At 36.0% G+C, this 22,986-nt stretch overlaps 1 protein-coding gene across 1 annotated transcript; it reads left to right on the top strand.

The window, feature by feature from the left end:
• The first annotated feature begins 251 nt into the window (after positions 1-251).
• On the top strand, positions 252-1,460 carry LOC113324912. Its single transcript, XM_026573187.1, has 2 exons — positions 252-992; positions 1,215-1,460. The coding sequence occupies exons 1-2, from the start codon at positions 252-254 to the stop codon at positions 1,458-1,460; spliced, it is 987 nt and encodes a 328-aa protein (XP_026428972.1).
• Positions 1,461-22,986: the final 21,526 nt, after the last annotated feature.

Raw genomic sequence — 22,986 nt, forward strand, 5'->3', positions numbered from 1 at the left:
TAAGGAATTTAAACTAGTTTTTGAAAAAAAACAAGGCTTGGTCAAGATCATCAAAGAATGCATAAAATAAAAAGAAAAGAGCTATGTGAATCGGTTAAACTCAGGCGAAAAATCGGTCCGACTCAGCTCCATTAAATTCTTCGATCTACACAATTTGCTTCATTAATTCAGGTTTTTCAGGTGTTTGTCGATTCATTACCAATGATTGGTGTTAATAATTCCATCTTTATTTATCATTAAATTCAATAAATATGTCTAAATCAAGAGGAAATAAATCAGGTGATTTTTCGGGATCTACTGCAAAATCTGATGAAATTTTAAAACCTGATGATCTTAATCGTAGCTTTTCTGATTTTGTGACCTTCATTCCGGATGAGGATATTGATGAAAGCTTAGAGGAATGGAAATATAGTTTGATTGGGCGATTAGACCTAGTTAAGCTCAAATTTTGGGTTGCTGAATCATCGTTGAGAAGGCAATGGAAAACTTCAAGTAAATTTCAACTAATTCGAATTGGAAAAGGTTACTTTATTATTAAGCTTGAGAATGAATTATATATGAACTTAATATGGAATGGAGATTGGGAAGTTGAATCACAATATCTTAAACTAAGAAAATGGGAACCGAATTTCAACCCTGAAACTCATAAAACTTCTACGGCTTATATTTGTGTCCAACTTCCTGGGATAAGCATAAAATATTGTAAGGAGAAGATTCTGATGAATATTGGAAAGGCTTTGGGTAGACCAGTTAAGGTAGATGAGACAACTCTTAAGAAGGAAGCAAGATACTATGCAAATATCCTGGTGGAAATGGATCTCGCAAAACAAATTCCTAGCAAAATATGTGTTAAATCTAAGTATGGCATATTTGGTCAAGCAGTAAATATTCCTAATAGGCCAAAGTTTTGTTATCATTGCAAGATAGTAGGTCATTACACAGGAGAATGTAGAAATAAAAGCAGGGAGCAGGAATCATCATCTAGTGGAGCTGTGAAACAACCTAAGTAAGTTTAGAGAGTAGTGACTAAAAAGAAGACAATTCCTCAGGTGGGTTTTGATATCTGTAATCCTTTTATGCCAGTGGAACCAAGCTCTATACCAAGTACTCCAGTTTTACAAGGGGTAGAACCTTCACAGAACATAGCTAATAATTCAGGTAAATTTCAAGTGTTACAGGAATTGAATGATGAATTTTTTAATTCAAATATTTAGTTCCCAGCTCTTTCAGTGGAGAAGCTACTAAGGGAAGATGCTGCTGCTCCTGCCATTAATAATACTAGCACAATTATACCTCCAATTAGTAGACAAGCTTCAAGTGAAAATGTTCCTAAAGTTAAACAGAATACAATACATGGGAGCACAATTACTACAAGACAACAAACTGCAAATTTGGTGATCAATGGTGGAAAAAGAGAGTTTTTGAGAAGAAATTCTTCTCAACCTCAATCTTCTAAATGAAAGTAGTCTTCTGGAATCTCAGAGGCCTGAGAAGAATAAGGGCCAGAGATAAACTTAGGAGTTTAGTAAAATCTTTTAATCCTTCTTTAGTTATTCTTGCAGAACCAAAAGTGCATTACTCTTCAGATTTCTGCAAAAAGTTGAAGTTATCAGGAATGCATTATGAAGCAATTCACAACTCAAGAAATGGTAATAAAGGTAATATATGGATTATGTGGAGTTCTTCAATTCAGAAACCAAACATAATACTCTCATCTGAACAATCAATAACAGTGGAAGTAGGAGATTCTTTAATAACTAGTATTCATGTTGCATCTTTAACAATAAATAGAAGAAGTTTATGGAATGATTTGGTTACAACCAGTACTTTAAACAAGCCATTGTTGGTAATGGGGGATTTCAATACTATTATGAGAGAATAGGAAAAGAAGGGGGGGGGGGGGGGGGGGGGGGGGGGCTAAAACCTATGCTTATATCAATGTTGGAATTCAACAATTGTCTTCATAGCTGTGGTCTGATCCAAGCACCTAAAAGTGGATTGCAATTCTCATGGTGTAATAATAGAGCTGGTAAAAAGAGAATTGTTTGCAATCTAGACAGAGCTGTTTTTAATGATAAATGGTTAGAAAAGTTCTCAAGTTGGGGGTACAAAATTGGTAGTAGAGGTATTTCAGATCATAGTACTCTATATGGAGGGTCTGCTGACATCCCAAAGCCTAAGAATACTTCATTTAGAGCACTGAAAGTTTGGAAAACTCATCCTGAATTTTTGAATATAATTACTCAGTCTTGGGAGAAATGTCTTGAAGGAAATCCTATTTTTGTTTTTATGAATAAAATGAAAAGACTGAAAATTGACTTGAAGGAATGGAACTGGTCTGTATTTGGTGATGTTAATAAGAAGCTGAAGCATATAGAAGATGAAGTAATGAGAGCTACTGCTGCATCAGATACTGATCCTTCAAATACCATTTTATTGAATAATCTTGTTACTGCAAGGGGTGAACAAGATGTTCTACTTCAACAACAAAGAGAGATTGTGCAGCAAAAGTCAAGAGTGAGTTAGTTAAAATATGGTGCATCTAATTCAAGGTATTTTCATATCCAGATGAAACTAACACAAGCTCAAAGTATGATAACAGAACTTGAAAATGATGTAGGAGATATTCTCACTGATCAAAAAGAGATTGCAAATGAGTTGGTAAATCACTATGAAGCAAAATTCAAATATCAGGATGTTAATATAGATGAGAGTATTTTTACAAGTATTCCAAATGTTCTTACTAGAGAAGACAACATCATGATAAATGTCATTCCTTCTGATGAAGAAATTAAAATTGTAGTCTTTGATTTAAATCCTGAAAGTGCTCCAGGTCCTGATGGTTTTGCAGGATGGTTTTATAGATTCTCATGGGAAGTAATTGGTCTTGAATTCACAAAGGCAGTTCAGTTTTGCTGGAGCAAAGGTTTCATTCCAAATGGATTAAATGCTAACTTCTTAAAGTTACTCCCAAAAGTGAATAATGCAAAAAAATCTAAGCAATTCAGACCAATTGGCCTTATGAATTTCAACTTCAAAGTTTTTACCAAAATTTGGGCTACAAGGTTGGAGAAGGTGATAAATAACATAGTGTCCCCTCAGCAAGGAGCTTTTATAAAAGGAAGAACAATTCAAGAACAAGTTACTCTTGCATCTGAGATGATAAATGAAATTGAAACAAAGAGGAGAGGTGGAAATTTTGGTTTAAAGCTTGATATAACTCAAGCATATGATTCCCTTAGATGGAAATTCTTGTTTCATGCATTACACAGTTTTGGTTTTTTATATAAAGGATTATACTGGCTGCAAGTCATGTTACAATCTGCAAGAGTATCAGTGTTAGTCAATGGAGGGCCTGAAGGTTACTTTAAAGTTGGTAGAGGCTTAAGACAGGGTGACCCACTGTCACCCATGCTATTTTTTATTGCTGAAGGTATCCTTAGCATAAATATTACACAAATGATTCAAGATGGCAGTTTGAAAGCTATGGTGAACACCTTCACATATTTTCTTTGCAGATGACATCTTTCTATTTTGTAATGGTGAAAAAAGGAATGTTAGAAAGCTAATGAATCTTCTTAACAAGTATCAAGATGCTTCAGGGAAACAAGTTAACCTGGAGAAAAGTAAGTGCTTCATAGGTGGTACTTGCCAAAATAGAAGAATACAAATTTCTGAAGAATGTAATGTTGTTTTGGCTGATTTCCCAGATAAGTATTTAGGGGTAATGTTGGTGCAAGGCAGTGTTAAAACTCAACATGTTTGGAGTGTGGTGGATATGATGCAAGATATATTGGATGGTTGGAAAGGTAAGGTGTTATCTTTTCAAGAAAGACTCATTCTGGTAAAATTTGTTCTGAGTAGTTTTCCAATATATTCAATGTCTGTGTACAAGTGGCCTAAGAGAATAAGGGAGTGTGAAAGAATAATTAGAATTTTTTTATGGTCAGGGGAACCTACAACTAAAAAACTGATAACCCTGGAATGAAATAAGACTTGTTCTCCAATAAGTAAAGGTGTTTTTGGTTTGAGAAGACTTGAGATCATCAATAAAGCTCTTTTAGTGAAGCTACTGTGGAGAATTCAAAATGGTAATGAAGATTGGTCAAAAAAATTTCAAGCTAAGTACAAAAATAAAAAAGGTGAACGGATTACTTATTACAAGAAGTCATCAATTTGGCCAGGAATAAAGTGGATAATTGGGGAAGTGGAGGAAAACACTAGATGGATGTTGGTGATGGAAGTAATATTTCTGCTTGGAAAGATAAATGGGTAATGAAGAAAACACTGCAAGAATTATACCCTGACAATGCCTATATGCTGCAGTTTCCAGATATGAAAGTGTCAGACTTTATACTCGATGGTGAATGGATTGTGCCTACAGAGCTTATGGAAATGATTAATATAAGTGATTTACCAGTAGTGAGTGAAAGGGGAGACAACAGAATATGGACTGGAACTATCACATGACATTTTACAGTAGCTTCAGCAGTGGAACTCATGAGACATAAATTTCCTCCTCTACATTGGACAAAAAAGGTACGGCACAAATCTATCCATCCTAGTATTTCTAGTAATATTTGGAAACTAGGTAGAAATATTTGTGCAACTGATGATAATATGAAGAATAGAAAGTTCCATATAGTATCAAGATGCATATTATGCAGAAAAAAGGAGAAAACAAAAGATCATATGCTTTGGTATTGTAATTACAGTGAGATCATTTGGAGCTGGCTTGGTGACATTTTTAACTTTAAAAATCCAAAGTTTTTGAGGATATATTTCAGATGGCAAAAAACAAGAGTCCAGCTATCAAATAAATATGGTTGTTGAGTGCATTTGTCACTATGAAGGAACTCTGGTTCTTGAGAAATAAATGCACTTATGGTAAAGGGGAATGTAATCTCAATACCACTAAGAAGAGGATAATGAAAGTCATATCTGACTGTGATATAAGAATGAAATCACATATGTGGAATAGTAAATATGATCTTCAAGTACTCAAAAGATTTGGATTAAAGACCAGAAGGGTGAAAACTTGATAATCAAAGAAGTCTATTTCCAATTACCAAGTCAGGATAAATTATTACTATGCTGTGATGGTACATCTAGAGGAAATCCAGGTATGGCTGGTTAAGGGATAGTTGGGAGAACTAACACAGGTGAATTTGTGGTTGCAATTTCAGGAGGAATAGGCATATCTACAAATTTTTATGCAGAAGTCTTTGTTATACTAATTGCAGGGGAATGGGAAGTACGGAATGGAATCCAAGAACTTGTCTTCAGAACAGATTCTCAAGCAGTAAAGAATGTCTTCCAGAGTGAGAGATTGCCTTGGTTTGCAATAACAAGATGGGAAAAAATATGTGCTGCTGTAGTATCCTGGAGCTTCACACATAGTTACAGAGAAGTTAACTTCTCAGCTGACAACATGGCAAAAATGGGTGCTACTCTTGGTAGAGGGGAAAAAAGAGTATATGGTAGGAAACCATCATTCTTGGGATGTCTGGAAAGCCCAGACCAAGTTTATTTTAGATTTTGTTAAAAGCCATATAATGGGATTCTTTTTGACTCTGTTTTCTTTACATTTCTTGAGTTGTAAGTTTTGAACTCCTTTGGTTATTAATAAAATTTTATTGTTAATACAAAAAAAAAACTAGTTGTTGAACTATTTCCTTATAATGTGACTACGAGGATTGGATCATCGAGCGCAACACTGCTCAAAAAAAAGAAAAGAAATTGTTTTCAAGATAGAACAAAGACGTCACAAAATCTCTATATGTACCGAGAGATAATCACACCTTGTTACATTCCAAAGAAACCCATGCAAATGGATATCATGTGGAACCTGACTGTGATGATAACGTAATTGATTGCATCTTTTATAGTCACTAATGTATTTGGAAGGAAACATACTTTAGAGATACTAATGAGTCAATTTAGTGAAATGTAAATCAATGTCGTATTAAATTGGATTATTGAATCCATATTGACTCCGACGATGAAATGTTGGAAATTGACTCATACAGACTTTGACATAACCATAAAGGCACTTTGGTTGTGACATGATGTTTTGTTTTGAAAGGACTCATACGTACATCGCTGTGTTTGAGTGGACGAGACAAAAGGAAAAAGATTGACAGAATGCGAAGTAACAACATATCTCTCAATAAGTGTTTTCTAAAGTACTATACGCACAACCCCATCCTCCTTCCCAGTATTCTTTTAAGTAAGAGAGCATATCACTCATTTTACAAAGTCTTCAGTAAAACATGATCGAGACCATCCTAAGATGCAAATGGTAAACAATCCATATTACAAAGATAACAAGGTGAAATTTAGAAAATATTCATGCGGAATGCGGACCATTAAATTGACTTATGACTCTGGTGAATGTTTTGACATTTTGGACTAGTTATAGTTCCCAAGAAATTTGCGTTTAAAAACTCCTAGCACATATTACACAATATAAAGTGCAAAGGCTCACCACCCTTATTAATGCTAGAGAATTTACATCAAAAGGACTTGATGAATATTGCATGTTTAATAGGATAAATATAGAGCATCTTATACCCAATGGGCTACCATCAAAGGTTACATATGGTGCATAAGGAATAGGTTATGCGTACCAACCTATATTTTATTTCTTTGGGGGTATGCAGTATTACACGCATCTTACTTAATTCGTTTTTAGAACCAAATATTAGTCAATCTTTTCTGCCTAACAGTTGATAACTAGATTTAAGCCTGACATTCATGTTTTTATGCATTTTTGGTTGCACTATATATGTGTCATTATGACTCCTCATCGTACTATAATGGGTCTTCAAAACTGTTAAGTAGTTATGTTGGAAATGAGTTCCTAACAATTATCCACATTTTAAAATTTTTGGCAGGAGATCTCTTACCGCTAGATTTGCAGGTTATCACTTTAATGAGACAGTCTTCCCATCGTTAGAGGGAGATAAGAAAAAGTATTTTCTAAGGGAACGACAGGAATTGTCGTGGTGTGTTCCCACCGTGTCTCATATTGATTCTTGTACTCCACAAATATTAATGTGAAGTGATAAAGAATATTCGGTTTTCAAAATGTACACTGATGTTGCTTAAGTGATGAGATCACACATACCAGCTGCAAACCTACCTGCAAAGTTACAAATCCTCAATACGGGATATACCCCATAGACTAAGGTGTTGCAACTACACTTAGTGGAAGTGTGGTTGAGGCCGTGGATCCATAAAGGAAGTTGGAGAGACCACTTGGTTCGATCAATCCTCACTTAGAAAGGAAGTAGGTGAGTAGGGCAAAACTTATTTATATCATCAGAAATCATCTCATAAGATTGTCTCTGAATATGTCCATGAATCAAACTGGAGGACGCTCCGAGGTTTTAAATGCTTCTAAAGAACAATGAAATCCTGACGGATTATGGGAATGCATATGAGTCAATGGAAGGATCATGCGTGCACAATGATGATATAATCCATAAATAGTTTCTCCAGAAGTAGAGCACAATGAGATCGAACCATGCTTTATTTTGATTAATTTCAAATAAATAACATATTTGGTCTACGCAATCCAGGTAGAACTTAGTTCTTTGACAAATATATGGGTATTTGGTGTGGTGGTGCTAACCAACCTAGTGTAAATCCTGTGGGACATATGTTTGTCACAAAGTGTAGTGAGAATAATGAGGTCTTAAAGTATAAATAATCACCTTGTGGCATGAGGTTTCTCACAAACCCCTTGATTGCTTACTCTTTTGAACATCATAATGTTCAGTTTATTAGTTTGCTTGGTAGTTTTCAAAAGAACTTGAAACATAGTAGATGTGGTTATATATCTGGAGATTTAAGCTCAAAGATATTTGCAAAAGTGCATGATAGCCTTTTGCTTCCCAAGTCGAATGACTCTAAACCACGGAGTGTGTTTGCAGTTACACTGGAACACTCACTTATTGATTTAAACAATCAGGCGGATGTGGTATACCCGTCTAAGTGACTATTTGATTGGGAAGGGATAAAAAACTAAGGTTTCGTGCCATGTGTATTAAATAAGTTCCTGATTCAGAATTATAGCTATCTATGTTGACGATATGAACATGATAAGTACTCTTAATGGAATAAGAGATCTTACAAGCTATCTAAAATCTGAATTTGAGATGAAAATCCTGGGAAATCTCGATATTATCTATGTTCTAAACTAGAATACCGAGCTTGTGGTATATTATTCCACCATTTTGCATATGTCCATTGTCAGGCAATTTAACAAGGACGTGCATGCTGCTAGCACTCCCATGATTAGTCGAGTTTCAAATGTACATAAATGACCAATTCGTTTAAAGGAAGATGACGAAGTTGGGTCGGGAGATGAAATTTCCGTATCTAGGTATAATAGACGCATTATTGTACTTAGCATAATGTACTCAACCAAATGTTACATCCCCAACGAACTTGTTAGCTAGATATATCTCAGCGCCAACGCAACGTCATTGGAATGATATAGTGAATGTAATCATGTGCTTAAAAGTAACCATTGATATAAATTTGTTTTATCCATGCAAAGACATAAAAAGGAATGCTAACAAAAGTGCAATCCAAAGGTTGTTTATTATAAAGGAACAATAATCTCTTCTCCAACGAAAGTAATCAGGGGGAGATACAGTAGACTATTTTCTAGGTCATTATCGATATTCAGTTTCGAAAAGTACATGACTAAAGGAACAGTCTGGAACAAATCTGAAAGTAATCAGGGGAAGATGCCGATATCAGGGGGAGAATCCAAGGATATGATGTCGACATAATTTACTTCGAAATTGAAGCTGTGTTGTACTCTTTTTCCCTTCGATCGAGAATAGTTTTTCCCAAAGGGTTTTGTTACTCGACAAGGTTTTTAGCGAGACAATACTAATAACATCAAGTATGTTGAACGTTGAAGACATAAAGATCGCGTTGATATTATTAAAAATATCTGAATCAAAGAAATGAAACACGATAGTCCGTCAAGCAACGTAACTACCAGAATCAACAACATGGTTCTATAAACATCCAACTAATGAAAATTGTCTGACATCATGGGGAGCATTTAATGGTGTGTTGAACTCTTTTCCTTCACCGAGGTTACTTTTTCCCACAGGGTTTTGTTGCTCGGCAAGGTTTTTGATGAGACAACAACAAATACCGGGAAGTAATTTCCCAACTAAGGCTATTGTATTTCCCACAAGGATTTTCTGTCTTAGAAGTTGTGAAACAACTAGTCAACTTCAACGGAACAAAGTGATCATCTGCAACAGATCACCTTTACTTGCATCTGTCACGTTGTACTATTTTCCCTTCGTCAAGGTTTTATCCCACTGGGTTTTCCTTGTCAAGGTTTTAATGAGGCAACATATTCGAGTCAAACTATGTTATAAGTTTGCTTAATATTGTACTTTTTTTTCTTTAGTTAAGGTTTTGTCCCTCTGGGTTTCCATGGCGAAGTTTTAACGAGGCAATTAACTTAGAATCATCGATCTGTGAAGATCGTATTGCATGTGAGGAACAACATGTAAAGTAAGAGACAACATGTGAAGTACTACACGTGAAGAGTTGTACCAAGGTTTTATCCCACTGGGTTTTTCCTTGTCAAAGTTTTAATGAGGCAACTGATTTCGGCGCAAGTCATCAAGGAGAGGACGACATTTGAAGAACTACATTCAAAGTACTATATGTGAAGCACTATGTATAAAGTTTTGTTGTTGAACCGCACAAGGGGGAGTGTTAAAGGGCCCATGCCCATGGATGTCGGTCCAAAACGGGAGTCCTTTGGTTTTCCCTTCTCATTGTATATAGAGGATATAATATCCATGTAACCACATAGCTCTTATCAATAGAATTCTTCTCTTTCTCTGCTTTTTTTCACTTTCCCTAATATTCTGCTGCAAAACCAGAAAACTTCTTTTCCGGAGTTCAATTTTGTTATTAGTTATCATGGTTTTGAAAAACTAACTTGACGAACGGTCGTCACTTCGTTGAATTTTTGTCCATGAAGACCAATAATCGCACAAAACCAAATTTCAACTTGTTTGGATATCACTTGTTGGCTGAGATTGATTATTTCGATAATCATTATCTTGGTTTGATCTTCGGCCAAAGAAATTTTTATTGATTTAATAGAAGATCATTCACTCTATTTTATCTTTGTTCTGAAGATTGATTTGGAAGATCGATAAGATAATTGGTTAATGAAACAAATTTAGTTATTTAATGTTTTGGATTACGATCCAAATGAGTAAAAACGAGGTAATTTAAGTGGACCTATAAAGTATGCCAGGAAGACTAAAAACGAGGTAAAGTTACCTTTATGATTTTTCGAAAATCCTAACTAAAAGTAGCCCCTGATTTTTATCAAAATCATCTCATTTTATTTTCATTCTTCTAATCGTACAACCACTCTCTCATTTTCTCTCCTTCTCCATCGTATTCAAACGATAAAAACTTATCGATTAATTCGTCCTCAATCGTTGATTAAGCGTTTCAAATATGTTGAATCATGTCAAAAAAAACTACTAGAAAATCTAATGGGGGCTCAAATTAAAAAACAATGCATTTTCCAGTTTGATAGGATTTTCACCTTATTTGTATCCAATCTAATTCATTACGGGTATTAAATTTCTCGTTCGCATCTAATCCACCATCCAGTGGTTGCACGGATGAAAGGATTGGATGCGGATAATCCAATGATTTTGTTTTATAATTAATTTAAAATTTAGAATAAAGAAGTATGTAAAGGCATCAAAAATGATTTCATCAATCCATAATTGTAAAACAAGAACATATAGGACATTTCAGAGCGGAGAATTAGTCAATACATGCTCAAACATCACAACACCATGTTATTGTTTTGTCACAAGCACAAGATATCACCTTAACAGAACCGCTCGAAAAAGTTTCCCAGTGCAAAACATTGCCCATGGACATAACTAGGACGATTATTTTTTGTTTATTGTTCCTGAAGTCGAAACATGTTTATATGCTAAGACTAAGACGCGAATATATCTAATGTCCAGTGGATGTTCAAGGTCACATCCGCGCCTAATCCGTAATCCATTGGATTTCAAAAATCTCATTCGTATCTAACTCATTAACGAAAGGTCTAGGCACCCACGTATAAAAATACGGTTGGCCTGCATTGAATCCACGGATTCCGGGCAAAATACTCACCTCTAATAGGCATACGTGTTATATTCCCAGTTTAATGCGCTTAAATTTCTTATGAGCCACATACATGCGGGAAAAGAGGCTCATGCCCCCTCCTCCTAAAAAAAAAGGTCTTACTGATTCATAATTCAGATATATCTAAAATGGTCAGTGGCTACAAAAATTTAATGCAGACTTAGAGAGTATGCTAGGAGGAGTAAAAAAATGATGTAAAATTACTTAAATTTTTTTCCCCAAATCCTAATTAAAAGTAGCCCATAATTTTTCTCAATATCATTTTTTTTCATTCTCATTCTTCAAACCTAACGACCACTCTCTCTTCTTCTTTCGCTTTCCATCGTATTCAAATGAGAAAACATATCGATTAATTCGTCTGTAATATTTGATCGATCATTTCAAACATGTTGAGTCGTGTCAAACAAAACTACTAGAAAATATATTGGTGTCCCTCAAATAAGAAAGGTAATGCAACATACAAATGAAGAAAAAAAAATCAGTTAGTGAAGAATAAATTTCATAAAACGAAGAAATGACGAGATTAAGAAAGTAAGTGATGTCATAAACTTAATCTTCTACTTTATTATGTTGTTTGAATGTCAAATTTAGGTCAAAAAAGTCGAGGTTGGTATCTTTTCAGCTACTACAAAGACTCTTCATGTTTGCCTTAGGACGTCATCTTCATAGGATGAGTACTTGACTAGTTTTGATCTCTGAAAGTAACGGTGATAGGGTCGTCAAGATAATCATCACAAAACTTTGACGATTGTGATGTAGTATGAACAATCATCAGGTTTTGAAAATCTAAAGCATGACGACTAATAACTGCCAGAAAACTTGTTTTCATATGTTCAATTTTGTTATTAGTTGTCGTGGTTTTGAAAAACTAACTTGATAACTAAGTGACGATCGTCACTTCATTGCATTTTCGACGATGGCGACCAATAAATGCACAAAAACAAAGTTCAAATTGCTTAGATTAAGCTTGTTCACTAAAATTGATTATTTCGATAATCATTGTCTTGGTTTGATAAAAAACTAAAGGAGTTTTTATTGTATCAACGAAAGATAATTTACTTTAATTTATTTGTGATCTAATTGATTTGGAAGATCGATAAGTGAGTTGTTTACTAAAAAAAAAATTTAATCATTTGTTGTTTCGGGTTACGATCCAAATGAGTTGAGAGCGAAAGTATTCAAACCGATGAAACAACTCAAGATAGTGGACTGTATCTTGAGATGGACATGCGTAGGACGAATTGGATATAGGCGTAGGGAATGAACTGAGTAACAAAGGGATATTTACTTGGTTCCAACTATTTGAAGTTATGGTATTCAATTTATATATCGGGTTAATAATGAGAGTATTCAAAACTGGACTAGGTCCCCAGGGTTTTCTTCCAGGTAGTTTTCCTAGTTAACAAATTCATGTGTGTCTATATGATTTACTTTACTTGCACATTTTATTGTTTATATTTTAATTAGAGTAAATACACTTATACGTTAATACACCTGGTAACAATCCCGCAGTTAGTTTTGTTTCGAATCTCGACTATTTACCAAGTTACACATTGTTGAAATAATCTTTTGGTAGTTATTATTTCTGTAAGATTATACGAGGTGTCTCTATGTAGGTTGATATAAAAAATATTGTGATGTACACAATCGTCATTTCAATATTAATTAAGCAAATGAATATAATACAACTTATATATCAAGTTAACATAAGCTAAGTTTTTTAATTAAACGATGCCCAATTATGGCGAAGATGGATGTCATCAAACTGAAGTTACGACTTACCTTGAGTTCCTAAACAAACAAATATTTCTAATTGTGAGAAGTTTGCCATCTGCTACATATAATGGGTGAGCTTAAGTATGAAAGTCTTTGACTCCAAAATTTATTTTCTTTCGACTTCCTTTATTTCTTAATTCACCCTTTGCATCGTTTAACACATTTGTGGGTTAGAATATATGGCGAGCTTAAGTATAAAATTAGTCGATACGATAATCTAGGTGTATCATACTTGCAAACCTTAAAAAAAATTATTAACTTGTCCGACATTTAAGTATCATCATTTATTTTATCACTATATATCTTGTATAGGTTACAAAGACAACATCGATAGAAAATCGGATCCTTATGGTGTTGGTTGTGTCTTTTTTGGCAACATTTCTCAAATCCATAGCTTTAAACACGTTTGAATATTTCTCTATCATATGGATCGTGGTTGATCATCCGTGTAAGTATGAATAGGTTAATTGGTACAACAGATTGCAACTTTTTTATTTCTTGAAAAAATTGAAACAAATAGTTGTTAATCATATTCATGAAGCTTGCTGTTGATGGTGGTTTTTAGCTTAGGGCGAAAACTGCAAAAATATGTCTACCTGACCCGGCATCAGAAGTAGTAGACCTTGATATATCTACATTCCATAGGTAATTTGGAGAATATATCAAAATATGATGAGTGCCTATGTCTCTCTTCGTTTTATGTTGAAACTCAAGCTCCTAGATGAATTGTTCACTAGTATAGAGCCGAATGAGTATTTCAGCTCCTATCTTCCTGCCTAGTATTTTCCTATGCAATGTTCCCAGCCGAACTCTCAATATTGGCATGACATGACGATTGGTGTTCACTCGCAGCGGAGTGGCATGAATCTCCTGAAGTGTCAGTATTAAGACCTGCATGAAAACACTCACACGGGATGCATCACTCTCTGACAAAGAGATTTTTGTATCAGCGTGTTTATACACCTTTTAATTAAAAGTTAACGCGATCGAACGCGTTTAAATTCCTTAAGGAAAATCTATATTGTCTGTATCAGTCTTAAAAAACGATCACTGCCGCACGATTAGGCCACACAATTAAATAGGCCTAGTCTACTCCTAGCGGAACTTGGCGATCATCATGATGACCACCGGCGGGCCCACTAATACCTCAACCGGTCGGAGTCCATTTAGCACACTCCAGCGTCATCGAACGCTAACCCCAAACATGGGTGATCGCGCTGTTGAAGAAGAGACCTCAAACGAGCTAAAAAAAGCCAAAACGGTCTCAGAAACATCACGACCGTCCAACTTAGCTAAGACTAGTTGGACGACTTAGATTTTCCTTCAAACGATCAGAGAAGTGCTGGCGTGTTCATTGGTTGATCGACTTGCCCGCGGCAAGTCCAGAGGGCATCTAATCACTTGTCCAAAGTAGGGTGAATGCGCTGTTTGAAAACTCTAAAATTGCTTTGCGGCAACGCACTACTGTCGTAAAACAATCACAACCATCCTTCTTCACCGGCCAAATTGAGTGGCTTAGATCCAATTTCAGGCGGCTCCGAAGGCATCAGCGTGATATGAGACAACCCACATTTGCACATGGCCGATCGGCCTGTTCGAACTAACACTCAGTGCCTTGAATCGCTCACCCAAAAGAGGGTTGGCCGCATGGCTGTCCATCCAACTTCGCTAGCCTAGTTGGATGGTGTAGATTTATTTTCAGGAGGCCAACAGGGTAGCATCGTAATCACCAGCCACCCCTCCTCCACAGGAAGCGATCGACCAAGTGATATGTGACGCCCCAAGGCCCCAACCTAATCACTTGCTTATCTAATGGGATTACCACCTAAATGAAGCATCAAACCTAGTTTACCGATTATAAGAATCATAAATACATAAAATGATTATAACAAAACCCAAACTCTCTGATATTATACAAATGCCAATTCTCTCAGGAAATCACTAACATGCTATTAAAAGACAGAATAATTAAAGCTCAACAGTAAAGGAAATCAATTAACACTTTCACTTTCACTCTCAACTCAATACGTAATATCGAAATACGACATTCAAGAAAGAAAGTAGAAAGATAACATGTCATATCACAATCAACGTAAGACAATCAAGTATGATATGCATATAAATGATTTTCCCAGATAATATATAATATAATATTCTCCACGACATCTCGCCTAGTAGGTAATATTCGCCACGGCATCTCGCCTAGTAGAGACATAAATTTATTATATAAAATAAAGTAATAATATTCGCCACGACATCTCGCCTATTAGTGCTTAGCGAGGAACTGTGGGGAAACTACAGACACTCCTCGCGGGGAAACCACAAAATGCATAACACACACATACATCAAAGTACACACAACATGGCAAAAATGGTAAGGAAAAATCATGCTCGCAAGTAGAAAGGAGTCTTAATGATTACAAGAAAGTTACATGAGTTCCCACCTGTTTTAATGATAAGCCTCGCCTACCTCGAGATCCATGATCCACTGATTCATCCTTTGAATCGATCGTTGTTAATAAAGAGTAAGTGTTAATCACACAAGCACTCTAAAAAATTAGCCAGAAGGCTCACACAGGGCTCATAACATAATCTCATACAATTCTCTAGTTAAAGGCTAAGTGAACTATTTAATGGTTCTAAGCCCACTTATGATTCTACATCTTTTCATTATCTATCGTTAGCACAAATAAAGGTTTACTAATTCAATTAGATTGGTTCTATAGTTCACTAAATATGTCTTATGAATATCTACAACTTTGTAGAAGGGACGAAAGACTAATTTGGACCACAAGGTCCAATTCATTGTTCAATAGCAAGACTGACCCTAGGCACAAGTCTACTAAACCGGACCATTAATATAAAGCCCGGTCCAAACAGGGTCAATTAACAGTCAAACTAGCGGTCAAAGGTCAACCAACAGTCCACGTCAAAATTCAAGGTCAAGTCAGATTCAAGTATGAATCGGGTCAAATAGTTCAACTCAGTCATATAGACTGATTCAGGTGAGTCGACTCAGTCAGACAAACTGAGTCAGACAGAACAAGATCTAAGTTAGACATCTAACTCAGATAACAAGGAGCAGAACAAAGCCAAACACTTTAATGCATAAACAAAACACAAAAGCAAACAGGTAATGGCTATAACCCTTCTAACTGTAATCTCCAACTATAACATCATTTATATCACTTTCCATTACAAAGCTAATGGCAAAAACTCATAGCCCTATCCAATGCATACTTGCAATACACATATCTCTTGAATTCTAACAACACTGTCATCTTAGCTTCAACTGCAACACACCCAAACTGCAGTTTAGCATTTCTATTCCTTCTCAGCATCACATGCCCACTGGCATCAGCACCAACTAACCTTGCTTAACTCTAGCTGTAACATCTAACATTAATCATCAATTCCCTTAGCCACAGCTACAACCCCAAATCATCTGGAACTGCATACTCAGAGCTTAAACCAAATGCACATGCAATTACCTTTACAATCTATATTGCATTATCTTCATATTTGAAACTTCAATTCAACCTCAGCAGCCCATTCATATCACTAACAAAATCCATATTTCATATTATATCTTCAATACAACCAATTGCCACTGCATTTAGAACATCACCCTCTTCTTACTACTCCAGCAGTTCCATAAACCACAACTCCAGCACCCTGCAACTCAGCACAACACCCTGACTTAATCTCATTTTCATTTCCTCTAAACTTTAACTACAGTTCTAACTGCATCAACACTATCAAGTCCTTGCTCTTAACTGAAGATACAAATCCAAATCCAACTCCTACACTTTATTCATATTCTTCTCTTCTGCAACTGAACCCCAGTAAACAAACATTACCACCAACCACAATCCCTAATACACAAACAATACCATCTCTAGCCACAACAACTCCTGATCAACCAACCAGCACCACTAGTTCAGCCAAAACAAAACATATCTTCTTCACAGTCTCCAACCAAGACAACAACCTACAGAACTGCAAGCTTCATGAATCTCAACACCATTATTTACAAGCCCACTATCTAATTCTTTTTCATCCCTGTAATTCAAATTACAACTTTAAATTCTCAACTTCACAGCCCATAAGTCAATCTCGTCATCTTCTTGTCACAAAACTCTAATTCTATACCACCAACAACACTCCTAGTTCCCAAATTCATAAACTCAAATCCTTAATTCTCAATTTGGACTGCCCAAAACTAAAATTAAACCCTATATGAACATCTCTACTTCAAATCAAAACAAACCCATATACTAGTTCTATCAAATAACAACAATTACAAGAAGAAAATCGAATTAATTTGAAATCCTAAATTGATCTTACTGTTCCTATGAGATTGAATCAATTCCTCCAATCAACAACACGATAAATCACCAAACCCTCAACAGATTCATCAAGTTCTCTTGATTCCTTTGTCTCTGAAACATAACCCTAATTTCTAATTTCCAGCTGCATCAGATTCTTCTTCTTCCAGGGCTAAATCAACTTCCTGAATCATCTCCTTCTTATTTGATTCAAAATCTTAACAGAGTTAATACAAATTACTCAAGAAATTAAACTCAATTCAGATCGACATAGAGAAAGAGAAAACTGAGAAGAACAGAGAAGAAGAAAGAAGAAGAAAAAGAAAGAGAAAGAGAAAGAGAAAGAAGAAGAGAGAAGAGAGAATGAGTTTCTCTCGACACGTTGGTGATGATAAGGCCAGCGAAAATTATTAAGGCAACCACGCTTTGGATAAGGGCGGCCAGGTCGGTCTAAGGCAAAATTATTATTTTGCCCCTCACACTAATCTCATGATATCTTCTGCATCCGGTATCCGAAAGACACGTTCGAGTAGTCCAATTCGCATTACTTTTCGAGAGCTATCTAGTGATACTAGTTTCGTATCTAAAACGTTGTTAGATTAATTTCTAATAGTTAACATTCATCTCTAATTAATCGAGTCAATAGCGGTTTAGTCGTCTCATGACTGGTCTAATAGCGTTGACGAGCTTGAGGGTCCTTACATGATAACTCGCCCATACAGTCATCAAACGATCACCCAATGGTGGTCGGTCATGCTACCTTCTTAAGACGATCAATCCGCAACTGATTCAATCGAGCTCTAAAACAACAATGCTTCATGTACATCGATTATTTTGAGCTGCTTGCTTAAAAACGATGCTTTACCTGCATCAAACACATACGATATTTTATCAATATCGGCTTCACAAATAACTTAGTTATTTAACCTAATAGCGCCGCGTGCTATTCTTTGCGGCAAGTCCCACGACTTGACCCATTTAGTCGAGACATCAAACGTGTCACAAACTGGGGTTTCTCAAGTTCGCCTTGCTGCTGATTATAACTATTGGAGATTGCTTTGTTACCGTTGACGCTCTCTCTAGCGCCACAAACAAAGAAAGTCATTCACACCGAGCTAAATATCCGAGTTTGATCAACTACTCATGGATATTACACTTACAGCTAAAATACTAAGACAAGATGAATTTACCTTGCCGTTGACGATTGACATGCTTATGATTGAGTTGATGACAATGACGAAGAGGAGCCGTCTGCTGTACACGAAATAACTGAGCCGGTCGAGCAACAAATATAGATAAGAGGGACGATACCCCTTTTCATACGAACGGAGTTTCTAGAGTTTGAACAGAGGAAGGATTTCTTCTTGCTCCATGAACGGGAATAGATGGCTGGGCGCACCGCACTCGTACCCCATAGCTGAGCTAGAAACACGCTACTACAAAAGCCATTGGCCGCACGAACCCACTGCTGAAGGTCGATTTGGATTTCCCTGGTAATATCTACCTGCTTCTTCTTTTCAATTTTTTTTTTCGTCGGTCACCATCTAGTGCTTACCCCGCAACAATGTCAGTATTACGTGCTAAGCAGGAGACTTAATTTTGATGGTGTTTTTTAGCTTAGGGAGAAAATTGTAAAAGTCTGTCTACCTGACCCGACATCAGAAGTAGTAGACCTTGATATATCTACATTCCGTAGGGAATTTGGATAATATATCAAAATATGATGAGTGCCTATGTCTCTCTTCGTATTATATTGAAACTCAAGCTCCTAGATGAATTGTTCACTAGTATAGAGCTGAGTATTTCAGCTCCTAGCTGTCCGCCTAGTATTTTCCTATGCAATGTTCCCAGCCGAACTCTCAATATTGGCATGACATGACGATTAGTGTTCACTCGCAGCGGAGTAGCATGAATCTCCCGAAGTGTCAGTATTAAGACCTGCATGAAAACACTCACACAGGCTGCATCACTCTCTGACAAAGAGATTTTTGTATCAGCGTGTTTACGCACCTTTTAATTAAAAGTTAGCACGATCGAACGCGTTTAAATTCCTTAAGGAAAATCTATATTGTCCGTATCAGTCTTAAAAAACGATCACGACCGCACGATTAGGCCACGCAATTCAATAGGCCTAGTATACTCCTAGTGGAACTAGGAGATCATCATGATGACCACCGGCGGGCCCACTAATACCCCAACCAGCCGGACTCCATTTAGCACACTCCAGCGTCATCGAACGCTAACCCCAAACATGGGTGATCGCGATGTTGAAGAAGAGACCTCAAACGAGCTATAAAAAAAGCCAAAACGGTCTCATAAACATCACGACCGTTCAACTTAGCTAGCCTAGTTGGACGACTTAGATTTTCCTTCAAATGATCAAATAAGTGCTGGCGTGTTCATTGGCGGCCCAACTTCTCCCTTGGTCGATCGACCTGCCCGCGACAAGTACAGAGGGCATCAAATCACTTGCCCAAAGTAAGGTTAACGTGTTGTTTGAAAACCCTAAAATTGCTTTGCGGCCACGCACTACTGTCGCAAAACAATCACAACCATCCTTCTTCATCGGCCAAATCGAGTGTCTTAGATCCAATTTCAGGCGGCCCCGAAGGCATCAACATGATTGTCGGCAACCCACCTTTGCACATGGCCCATCGGCCTGCTCGAACTAACATTCAGTGCCTTGAATCGCTACCCCAAAAGAGGGTTGGCCGCGCGGCTTTAAACCCTAAATTACAACAACGACGATATTCAATTAACGCAAATCATCTCGTCCATCCAACTTCGCTAGCCTAGTCGGATAGTGTAGATTTATTTTCAGGAGGCCAACAGGGTAGCATTGTGATCACTGGACACCCCTCCCCCACAGGGAGCGATCAACCAAGTGATAGTTCGCCTATACGGTCCTCAAACGATCACCCAATGGTGGTCGGTCATCCTACCTTCTTAAGACGCACAATCCGCGACTGATTCAATCGAGCTATGAAACAACGATGCTTCATGTACATCGATTATTTTGAGCTGCTTGCTTAAAAACGATGCTTTACGTGCATCGAACACATACGATATTTTATGAAAATCGGCTCCATAAATAACTTAGTTATTTAACCTAATAGCGCCGCGTGCTATTCTTTGCGGCAAGTCCCACAACTTGACCCATTTAGTCTAGACATCAAACATGTCACAAACTGGGGGATGCTTACCGGGATATTGGTCTGGCGGTTCACAACGTGCGGCGTGCAACGCTCCCATTACGAGAAAGCGTCAGGAAAGGACGGACGGTTAACAGTAGTGAGTGAAAGTGTGACCAGTCTTCTCTCATAACGGAAACACGATTATCACCACTTTCCGCACAACTCCACTTCTCCACTACTTAACTTCCTCCACTTCCTATGAGATCAGGGTGCGCTCAATGACTTGTATAAATAGGTTTTCAACCTCTTTCAAAAAGAACACAAGTGTTATCAACACAAGTATCCAGAAAACGCCAAGAACTGATAGCTTACGTTTTGCAAGCTAGTTCCACATTCCGATATAAGTCATAAAACAGCCACACCTTCATAATTCAACATTCTGATATCAAACACCTTCTTCGCTTCCCTCCCTAAGATCAACCCTTCTCCTCACTTTGTGACCGAATTGAATCTGGAACGACCATTTCTTGGTTTAGGACAGAGTCTTACAGATTGATCTCTCGAATCTAAAATTACTCCGGTGCAGTACATTTGTTTAGGGTTTGAATTCGTTTCTCATCAATACAACCAAATTTACCAAAAACAACAGAATCAGTTTTTACCTCAAAATACTTCCATCCAAGTTAACGATCTTGTTAACAAATCGAAGAATATATTTCTACAACGACACCTTAAATTTTATTGATGGGTGACATATTCTTTATAAGGAAAAACCTTGAAATATATTCAAAATTACCACCTAAACAGCTTTATATGCAAATGAGTTTGTAACTTGTAATAAGAATATCTTTCTACCAACCCTTTAATACTAGTTTTTCTTTGAATATAGTTAATAATTTTTTGTAGTATCCATATTTTTATTGTGTTTTATTAGTTAATCTTAGCTTGAATATATTATGTTATTACATTATCTTACATATATGTTAAAGTTTTGTTGATTTCTCTTGTACATGAAATCATGTTTTTATCAACCATTCGATGCTAGTATTAGCTTTTAATATATTAATAGATTTAAAAATTTGTTAATCACTTCTTCTTTATATTTTTATTGGTTTAGCACAATGTAAATGTTTTCATAATGAAGTTATTTATTGCAAAGATAAAAATATATTGAAAACTACATTCTTTATATTTATAATACCCCACACTTCTTGTTGAATATGTATAAGTTTAGGCTTTGACCTTCATGGAAGTATCCATATTTGATGATTTATCAGCAAATATTTGTAGTTTGAATGGCTATTTAATATTTGATACCTAGTAAATATCCAAGACATTGGTTTGGTATCTAACATTTCAAAAATTAAGGAATGGTACCTAGACCTGACGTTGATCGTCCAAGTTTAGGTTTGACTAAATTTTTATATATTTATTAAAAAAAATTATTAAAAGTTTGTTTGAATTTACAAGTTTACCCTAATAAACCCTTGTCTTCTTTCCTTCTTCTTTTTCTTACGCGATTTAACTCCTTCTATTTTTATGAAAATAAAAACGAAGAAATGACAACCGCTCCCCAAAATAAATCGCTCATCAGCCTCATTAGTATCCCAAAATGGAACTGTGATTATGTTATTACGTGATTCAGATATAGTTGAGCTAGCTTGTGTTGATTCAGTTTCAATTATGGTGAATCCGATTGAGAATGTCCCGCTTACAAGCTTTAAGGTTATAATATTCAAATTAGTGGATCCCTTTGTTTGATTTTAGTAATTGAAGGATGCAATGATCCTGAATTGGAAAGTGATAGTTTCAAAGCAAAACCAGTTTTGATAACTTTGATTGGTATTATTATTGGTGTTGGTAGAATCGTGAGTAGCGTTCTGGAAATTTTAGTTCCTTGGTTGATTGATTTTTGAGTAACAAAGAATTGAATACTAGAAAAGTTACTGCTGAAACGTTTGCCAAATAAGGTGAAAAAAGTTCACAAAAATCAATGGTTGTCGAAGAAGATGCAATGATGAATTTCATCGTGTATAACTCCTAATAGGATAAAAATTAATTGATTAATCTAGAAAATGATCAGAATTTCCATAGCAATGCTTGTAATCGATCTATTGATATTTCAAGTTTTAAGTATTTGGGAAGATATTTTTGGGGTTGGGATAAGTTACCGTGGGATAATAAGGTTTGGGGGTTACTGTGATTTGATTATGATGGATAAGGGGATGTACACACTAATAATAATTAAAATAACCATAAAGAGAATACGAATGATAAATTTTGAGTATGAAAGGGTTGGTTCAGTTAGTTATAGTATGTATTGACTTGATTTTTGTTATTGGGTATCTTGTGTTTCGAATATAATAAGTGTGGATTAATGACTATTATTGTTGGAAAAGAGAAGATGAATTTGGTGATTTAGGTTTTCTCCGTGAATAAATATGTAAATTCAAATAAATTTTTAATTAAAAAAATAAAATAAAATATGTTGGTCAAACCGAATCTTTGACGGTCAACGACATGTTTAGGTAGTA

Source organism: Papaver somniferum, chromosome 11, assembly GCF_003573695.1.
Source record: "Papaver somniferum cultivar HN1 chromosome 11, ASM357369v1, whole genome shotgun sequence".
Taxonomy (NCBI): Eukaryota; Viridiplantae; Streptophyta; class Magnoliopsida; order Ranunculales; family Papaveraceae; genus Papaver; species Papaver somniferum.

What these genes read in the sequence shown, in the direction of transcription:
- LOC113324912 (XM_026573187.1), top strand. Translation starts at nt 252, where the DNA reads ATGTCTAAATCAAGAGGAAATAAATCAGGTGATTTTTCGGGATCTACT. An exon ending in AATCATCATCTAGTGGAGCT is followed by an intron (nt 993 to 1,214) that starts GTGAAACAACCT and finishes TCAAATATTTAG; the next exon opens with TTCCCAGCTCTTTCAGTGGA.